This window comes from Hordeum vulgare, chromosome 1H, assembly GCF_904849725.1.
Source record: "Hordeum vulgare subsp. vulgare chromosome 1H, MorexV3_pseudomolecules_assembly, whole genome shotgun sequence".
Taxonomy (NCBI): domain Eukaryota; kingdom Viridiplantae; phylum Streptophyta; class Magnoliopsida; order Poales; family Poaceae; genus Hordeum; species Hordeum vulgare.
The window spans coordinates 17,499,894-17,509,766 of NC_058518.1; the positions used below are offsets into that span (position 1 = coordinate 17,499,894).

The following is a 9,873-nucleotide window of genomic DNA, read 5'->3' on the forward strand; positions in this document are numbered from 1 at the left end:
GGTTTAGTGCTAGCAGCATGCACGTTTGGACCAAGCCTTTACTTCCAGATTTACGGTACCATGCTAGCGAATCTTGGTCCTAGTAAGATTTGAACCGATGATTGGGTCCATTGGGAATCCAATGCATGTTAGATTTGAAATGGTGATTTGCTACCGGGCGCCAATGATCCTCGGTCCCATGCAGATTGGATCCATTCGGACTATCCACAATGCGTCGTTTGTTCTAACCTGAGAAGATGGGAGCAATATTTAAAAAGAGTTTTTATTAATTAGTAATTTGGCAAGCAAAGAGGTGCACGACAGTTAACTGGCAATATTTAAAAAGAGTTTTTTTTGTACGTGTTTTCGGCTTTTTAAATGCTTTTTTCGTCAGAGGCATGGTTTTGCTTTCGCAAGAGGCAAGGCCGTGCCTCTCGAAAACGAAAAAATGAGGTTTCTGTTTTTTTGTTCGCAAGAGGGATGGTTTTGCGTTCGCGAGAGGCACAACCATGCCTTTCGAAAATAAGAAAAACGGGTTTGCTATTGTTTTCATGAGAAACACGGTTTTGCTTCCACGGCCGTGCCTCTCGAAAACGAAGAAAACACGTTTTGTTTTCACGAGAGGCATGACTATGGGTCTCGAAAATGAAAACAAAAGTGTTTTCTATTTTTTTTTCTTTGGCATGAAGCACGGTTTTTCGTCCTTTTTGTGAAAAAAAAGTTCATCAAAATCAATCAACATGGAATCTCATTTTAAAGCTCACGAAGCGAGAAACCCAACGGTGAAAATGGTTCAAGATTTCAACTCATGGTTTAAGAGATAAAATACTTTGAAAATACTGATCTACGAAAAAAATAAACTTTTAGGTTGCGACTAGTGACACACATACAGTGCGTAGTTTGTTCTAACCTCAGAAGATGGAAGCAATATTTAAAAAGATTTTTTATTAATTAGTAATTTGGCAAGCAAATAGGTGCATGACAATAACTGACAACCATCCACCTGGCACACTTAAATATCAAAGCATTATTGGCACATCTGTTCACGTCATGAGCCTAGGCCACCCGCATACAACGACACTGTTGAAACTCAATGTATTTAAGTCCGTATTGTGTTGCTAAATAAAAGTTGGTCGAAATCTCCATTCTCCACCCAACGATTGGGATATGTCGCTTCAGACCCAAAACGACGTACTACAAATCCAAGCCACGGGATTGAGAATTTTCAAATGTGCCCGGGACCAACTCACTAGCTCAAATCTGACGTGCCCATGAGCAAATGGTTGCGTATATCCTACAAGACAACACCCATAATCAATGGCCATTTTGTGTTATCTTTGGCTTGGCTAGTCCAGAAAACGGTACTGACACAGGCTATCACATACACACGCATATCTTCATCCGTGTGAATGTACGCACATAGACCCTTCACAAAGCCAAAATATTGAGCCGATGGGTCGAGTCTTAAGATTGACGAAATGAGCACATACATTTCTCTCTCGTCAGGAAACGTTGCCTCCCACCGAAGAATATTCCGCCTATTACGAGACACACATCGTACATCGTGGCAAGTAGACCGAAACAATCCTACATCTACTAGTATTATTTCACCAATCGACTGACTCATGCATGTATCGATGGTGTTAAGTTCATGATAATCAAAGCAATGCATTAAGCAAGATGAAACAATCTAGATAAAGTAAGACAACCTATATGTTCTGACCCTGTCATTTTATTCTTAATGGCAATAAAAAAAAATACGTGTCTTTTCCCTTTCGGTCACTGAGATATAGAGCACCGCATGATTGAACCCACTACAAAGCACCTCTCTCCCTGAAGATAAATAAATCTAGCAGAGTGGCCCACTAGATGTGTCGGCTAGAACTTTGTCATATATTTATCTAGAATATATATATATATTATTTATTTAAATAAAAAAGGAACAAAATATCACATTCACAAATATACTTTTTCTGCAAACATAGTTTATCTTAGGCATGTTTGGTTGCTTTTTGTAATCAGTCATATTTTGCAATTATATTGCATCATCATCTAGCCATTATACCATGTTGGTTTGCGTTAATATTTTTTAAACAAATATAAGCATCTATATACTCCTCCATTTCATTTTTAACCCGCGTATAATATTTGGTCAAAGTCAAACGACACAAAGTTTGAGCAAATATATATCAACAAATGTAGACATCTACAATACTAAAACTATATAGTATGAAAATATATTTCATGGTGCATCTGATAATTTTGATTTCATATTGTGAATGTTCATATTTTTTAATATACAAAGTTAGTCAAACTTTACAAAACTTGACTTTGACCAAATCTTATACGTGGACTAAAGAGAAAAAGAGGGAATATTTTCTGATGTTGTGTATGATAGACATATTAACCCGTTAGATGTAGGTGTGTATACCTGCAATCGATTATGTGACAAGTACTAATTAATAGTGAAAGTGAACCATGTCGTACTATAGGTAGTTACTCATAGTATGAATAACATCATATATATATGAAGACAAGATAAGTCTACAACATAATAATTTATGAGTTGCATGACACCACATTATATATAGACATAATAATATAGACTAGTGTCATGTGCATTTTACTATTCATAGATAAGCACACGTTTTCCAGCCCTCCACAAATGAGAAGCAAGCAATCCAGTCCTCCACCAGCTGGTAGGAGCAATCACCCGTGTGCTGTCTTTGATGACAAGAGTATTTTTGTACTAGCAGACGGAAGCGCGGAGCAACGCCACTCTATGCAAGAGCCAGATCTTGGTTTTCTAGGAGTTGTCTTAAATTTATGTGCCATTTAGCAATTGTGGATGCTAATTTAAATGTGTCATATTTGCTGATTTTTTTCATTGGATTGATGGGCTTTAAGATTTTGATAAAAATGTAAAGTGAACCTGCCCAACTGATAAACTCGGACTGTCTCAATAAGGGTTGCAACAAATGAACCGCTTTAGATTTTATAGAAACCTAAATGAGATAGCAGTTTTATAGTGGTTATGATGCCAAATGGACCCAATCACTGGCTCAAAACGTACTAGGACCGACAATAGTTGTCGTGCTACCACAAATACCCAATCACCGTCTCAGATATGCATACATGGGACCGAGAACATTTGTGTTGTAATTGGGGTGCCGCTACTATAAAGTAGTATTGCTTCCGTAAAGAAATATAAGAGCGTTTAGAACACTAGAGTAGTGATCTAAACACTTTTATGTTTCTTTAGGGAGGAAGTAAGCAATGTGGAATGACCTGCAATATTTTACATCAGCGCGCAACCCAGAACTTGCATAATACTCTTTTGCTAGATAATACTGCTGTCCTAGAGGACCTAATCGCTGGCTCAAAATTGCCGTACACCATACGAGTTCTCACGCAATAATTGGGGTGCGCCCATCATGATAGGCCAATCATGATTTTCAAATCTGCGCTGGACCAAATTATGTGCTCAAATCTGACATGCATTCACAGCACATGGCTGCATATATGCGCTGTTCCGCAGAATCCAATCGTGGTCTGAAATCTGCATGCCCGTGACAGAAAATCGCACCATCATGCAATGGTAAATGCGACCAGATCTCATGTTGTAATTAGGCCTTGTCGACATCGCCTAACGTGCAGCCTGGTACCACTAATATTAATTCATGGCAATGTTCATGTATATAGACATCACGTCTCTGACAAGTAGACCAAAATGATTCTGCATCTACTGCTATTATTCTACCAATCGACTAACTCATGTCTAATTCTATGATATTAAGTTCATGACAAATAGAGCAACACATTAAGCAAGATGACATGATGTAGACAAAGTGAGACAAGTAATATGTTCAGACCCCATTGTGTTATCCTTAATGATCATAATATATAATACGTGTCTTGTCCTTTTTTGTCACTGGGATATAGAGCACCGCAAGATTGAACTCACCACAAAGCACTTTTTGCACCGAAGATGAATCAAACAAGCAGACTGGCCCACTCGATGTGCGGGTAAGAACTTTGTAAATATTTTTAATTAGAACATATATATTTTTGATTTATTTGACGAAAATTGGAACAGAATATCACATTCACAAATATACTTTTTTTTTTGCAAACATAGTTTATCTTAGGTATGTTTGGTTGCTTTTCATAATCAAACGTATTTTGCAATTATATTGTATAACTTTCTAGCGTTTTTACCATGTTGGTTTGCTTTAAGTTTTGTTAAACAAATATAAGTATCTGTATATTTTCTGATGTTATGTACGATAGACATATTAACCTGTTAGTTGTAGGTGTGTGTACCTGCAAATATTTACCAGTTATAAACTAAGATGACATATTTTTCATGGTACAACTACTAGCCATATGTGACTGCACTGAATGTAGCTTCTTTATTGGTTGCATCATAATATGGTTGCAGCCATGAAGCAATAAGTTGGAATTTTCACGATCAAGTACGGTGTGCCTACATGAAATACTTGCTATAGGGTCTTCCTGCATGATTACTCCATATTTCACTTAACCCTCATCTTTAATATCTAAATAGTTTATCCCCACTATTTCATTTTTCTTAACATGTAGCCTATCCACATCAGCAACATTGTCACGCCCACATTGCCATAGGGGAAACCAAGTTTCCATAGGGATTGCCAATAGCACCGACAGATAAATCAAGTCTCTAGCAAACAGGAAGTAGGTCTTTTATCGGACGATGTTTGCCGAGGCCGATCCCGTCTAAATTTATCTCCCGAACGCGAGTGACCGCGACCGTACTCAAAATAAAAGGGAAATGCCACGACATGCTGCAAATTGATTTTATTTATGCTATTCGGTCTGTTCACATGTGATTGGCTCTTAAAAGAAGCCGACCCATTGGGGCATTGTATCACGTGGGCCATAAAACAATTACCAAAAAAAAACTTATATGGGATCTCGAACTCCGGATCTAACAATGTAGAATGCGTTTTGCAAGCCTCTAATCAGATGGGTGTCACTGATTAATAAACACCACGAAAGTTTATAGAACTATCTATTGTGACAGATCGAATTGTTTTAGTAATATAACAAACACTTGCTGAAAACTTTTATTCTTAAGAAGTTGAGGAAATCTTTTGAAATTCCCTGAACAATTTTTAATTTTCATACAAAATTTGAAAACATGATATTTTTTGAATTTGTAAACAGATCTTTAAAAAACAGGCTAATTTCTCAAATTCCATAACATGTTTATCAAATTGTGTACAAAATTAAATAAAGTGAAAAATATTTGAAAACTGGAACATTTTTTTAGTTAATCAAAAAAATTGAAAAGGCATGATCATTTTTTAAATTCGCTGACATTTTTGAATTCGTAAATATATTTGTCATACAGGAGCATGTTTGAAGTTTTGAACAATTTTTAAAAAATACAAACATTTACTAAAATTTTGAAACATTTTTCTAAACATAAATAAAAACCGTAAAACTAAAACATGGAAGGAAAGAGAACAAAACAGAAAAAGGAAAAAAGAAAAGCGAGAGAACGTGCATTAGAGAATATCCTGAAAAGTTGCAAGTGCGATTACCCTAGATAAACTTCCAGTTATGACAGAACTTAAAAAATCTTGAAATTGCGACTACCATATAGAAACTTCCTGTTGCTTCCGGCCTTCAAAAACATACAACTACGACTACCCTACAGAAACTTGAAGTTGCGACGAGCCTTCAAATACTTACAATTGCGACTACTCTTATGAAATTTGTTGTTGCGAGGATCCTTAGAAAACATGCAATTGCGATCTTCCTTCAGAACATGGAATTGTGGTCTGCCTTCAGAATTTGGAATTGCGACCGGACCAACTCCTGCGCGCTCGAGCGCTACAACGCTCGTTCAAAATAACTTTGCCCCCCTGATTCCAATGGTGGGGGGACCGAGCGCGTAGGACCTTCTCCTCTCAATTACTAAAATAGGAAAGTTTTAACGTTGTATGAAATCAGCCGCTCCAACGAGCGCACATGAGATAGCCATCCCCAATTGCGACTACCCAAGAGAAACTTTCAATAGCGACTGGCCTTAAAAAATACGCAACTGCGACTACCCTAGATAAACTTGCAATTCCGAGCGGACTTAAACAGCTGCAATTACGACTACCCTGAAGAACCTTATAGTTGCGGCCGACCTTAAAATGTTGCAAATGCGAATACCCTAGAAAAACTTGCAGTTGCTACCGGCCATCAAAACACGCAATTGCGACTACCCAAGGAAAACTTGCAATTGCCACCGGTCTTCAAAAACTTGCAATTGCGACATGTCTTCAAAAACTTACAGTTTCGACCGACCATGAAAACTTGTAATTGTGAATACCCTAGAAGAACTTGCACTGGCGATTGGCCTTTGAAAACATGATGTTGTGGTCTTTCATAAAAAATATACAGTTGCGACTACCCTAAATAAAACATGTAGTTCTGATCACCACTTGAAGATGAAAAGAAGACGAATGAATAATCGCTGCCCGTCGATCTAGGTTCTATCATAAAAAAAAGTCATCATGGGTTGTGAGCATCGTTAACAGCCAATCAGGAAAAAGAAAAAAAGGAAAACGGAAAAACAGGTCATAACGGGCCGCAAGTAACGTTCATTGGGCAACCTACATGAATCCCGACGAAAATAGATTTGACGACAGATGACGCAAATAAGGCATAATTAAAACTCATGCTTAATTGACTGAATGGTACGGTACAGTAGAGACTGGTTATTACTAATTGATTGAATGGGACGTACAAGGATGAAATAACACAACAAATTAACGTACTAGGTGAAAGCAAATAGGCCGCCCGTTTATTTTTATTTAAAGAAAAGCATATAGAAAATACTACTTCTCCTCCTTGTCTGGGTAGTAGCGTGTTGGCACCAGCACGAGTGGCTTCTTCTTCCGGAAAGTGAGGCCCCCAAACTCCTCCACGCCCACATCCTCGCTCCTCATCCCCTGAGGGAGCGCCCAGTTGAAGCAGTAGAGCAAGTTGGCCAGGATGAACTCCGTGTTGGCCACCCCCATGGCCAGCCCTGGACAGATCCGGCGGCCCGCGCCGAAGGGCAGGAGCTCGTAGTGCCCGCCGTTGAAGTCCACATCCAGCTCCTCGAACCGCTCCGGGTAGAACACCTCGGGGTCCTTCCACGAGGCCGGGTCCCTGCCGATCGCCCACGCGTTCACCATCAACATGGTGTTGGCCGGGATGTCGTAGCCCCCCAGCCGAATCGGCCGCATCGTCTCCCTCGGGACAAGCATGGTTGCCGGGGGATGCATCCGGAAGGTCTCCGACAGCACCATTCTCAGGTATTTAAGCTTGGGCATGTCGGATATCCGCACTTGCGGTGCCCCTCCCGCGGCAGCCCTCACCTCCGCCTGTGCCTTGTGCAGAACCCTTGGGTGCCGGATCAGCTCTGTCATCACCCAATACGAGCTAATTGACGAAGTGTCAGTTGCAGCCATGAACGTGTCCTGAAATCAATATCAGTCACTTAATAATAATAACTCGTGTGTGCGTCGTTTCTAAATAATTATAGTTGGGGCAACTACTATAATTATAGTTGGTACTCCCTCCTTTCCAGTTTATAGAGCTCAAATCTGAAATCTCATCAACCAAGGTGACTTGTGAATGGATGACACTAGTCTTAGCTAGTCAGGCCTTCCGTAATGGTAGTATCTTGGCACAATATCATAGGCAAAATGCTGACGTGGCACTATATTTACTGAGGAAAGAGGAGGTTGTTGTATCTTATTTAGGATACGGCTCTTGCACGGTATCATAGGCAAAATAACTTGTTAGACCAATCACATATTAGTATGAGGCCAAAATCATTAAATACATGCTTACTAAGATACGACACTTAACATACAATACATTAGGATGGTTGTATCTAACGATCGTATACTACCTAGGATACCGCGCTAAGAGACAATGCATTACGGAAGGCCTCAATGAAATATTTCTCACATATTCAATTTCCAAGGTAATAAATGTAGCATCCTCCTTCTCATTGGACTTGTATAATGGATGTAGAAAACGATGCATGCATAGCCACTCACCTTCTTTCTCTAAACTTTATGAATTAAATATGACGTGGGACTCAAAGCACTTTAACTCAATTAGCCTCAAAATGATCCTAATATAACGAAAATCTGAAATTTCTGAAATGAGCCCTATAAACCGGAAAGGAGGGAGTATTGAGAAAGTAATACTAATAAATATGATTGACTTACGAAAAGTATGGACTTGGCATGATCCCTGGTGAAGGTGATCATGCCCTTAGCTGGTGGCCTTTTCATGAGATCCACCACCTCTTGCACCAGGTCCGAACCATCGGCGTCGGCCTTTCTCTTGTGGCCGGGATCCTCGTACATCGCCAGCAGATACTCCATCATGCTATCGAGTTTACGGAAGAGTGTCTCGCGGCGGCCGTGCATGCCTGTGATGCGGTCGATGAGTCGCCCAGCCGCGTTTGGGAAGTAGTCTTCCGCAGTGAAGCTGGTGAGAAGATCCGTCGTCTCGTTCAGCAAGTCCACAAGCTCCCCCTTGAATTGCTCCCCCGCGTTGAGTTCACCGAACACAAACAGGCTCACAATCGCGTCCACTGTGGTGAAGATGTGTTCATCAATCCGTATTGGGTTTGGCCCCACTGCCTCGAGTTTTGCCACCATCCTTTCGATCTACAAAAAAATCACACACATCCATTAATTATTGTATATATGTTGACGCGAAATCCAGATGGATTGACATTACACGCTAAAATTACGAGGACGCGCATGCTCTATACACTGGAAGTAGTGTAGTAGTGACCACCTGTGTCTCCCTGGCGAAGTAGGCGGCCTTGACGCGTCGGGCGCTGAGCATCTCGATGATGAAGAGCTTCCGCATCTCGCGCACGTAGTCACTCCACGGTGCGAACACCACGTCCTTGTAGCCGTAGGTCAGCTTCCCTGGCCCTACTGTCAGCGGCCGGCTGCTGCAGTCCTTGTCGTTGGTCTTGAAGGCCTCCTCCGCGGCCGCCGCCGTCGACAGCACCACCGCCGGGACCATGCCCAGCCGGACCATCATCACCGGCCCGTGCCGCCGGGCCAGCCGTGCCAGGTCCCGGTGGGGAAGCGACCCGATCTGGTGCAGGTTGCCCACCATGGGCAGCCTCCACGGGCACGGTGGCAGCCTAAGGCCGCCAGACTCGTTGCAGCCGTTAAGGTTGCTAGACCGGCGCCGGGTGAGGAGGAAGGAGGCCAGTGGGAGGAGGAGGATGGCTACAGTCACCTGCCATTGTTGCCGCAGGAGCTCCAGAACAAGGGAAGCAGCAGCCATTGTTCCTGCTTGGGTACGTACGTTGGAGCTGCTCGATAGCTAACTAGCCCAGCGGGGGCCTCCCTTAAGTAGCTAGAGATAGACGCAGTAAATGAGTACTGTGACAGTTTCATTCACCTTTAATTACTACACGCGCACCACTACTGGTAAATATATGATAGGTATAGCCAAAAACACTCGACAAAAATATATGACCCCGTGCATGCATGTATGAATAACAACTCGAAGTGTCACTGATGGAGAAACGGCCTTAATTTAGTGCTGGTTGGGAAAGGCATTTAGTCCCGGTTCATCAATCAAGACTTATAAATCGGTACTAAAGCTCTCCACCTTTTAGTCCCGTTGGCTACGATCCAGGAATAAATCCCTGCCACGTTGTCAGCAGCGCATGCCGGCGGGCCGGAGACCTTTAGTACCGGTTGGTAAGGTTTAGGGATTTAGGGCTTTATTGTTTATTTTTACCTTTTATTTTGTGTTTTTCATTTAATTATTTTTCATTTCAAATATATTTTACATTAATAGATACTGTACTTTTATGTATACATA

At 41.3% G+C, this 9,873-nt stretch overlaps 1 protein-coding gene across 1 annotated transcript; it reads right to left on the reverse strand.

The window, feature by feature from the left end:
• Positions 1-6,679: 6,679 nt before the first annotated feature.
• LOC123451020 (4-hydroxyphenylacetaldehyde oxime monooxygenase-like) lies at positions 6,680-9,628 on the reverse strand. Its single transcript, XM_045128071.1, has 3 exons — positions 8,821-9,628; positions 8,241-8,687; positions 6,680-7,478 (listed from the first exon to the last, which is right to left on the reverse strand). The coding sequence occupies exons 1-3, from the start codon at positions 9,325-9,327 to the stop codon at positions 6,852-6,854; spliced, it is 1,581 nt and encodes a 526-aa protein (XP_044984006.1). The 5' UTR covers positions 9,328-9,628; the 3' UTR covers positions 6,680-6,851.
• Positions 9,629-9,873: the final 245 nt, after the last annotated feature.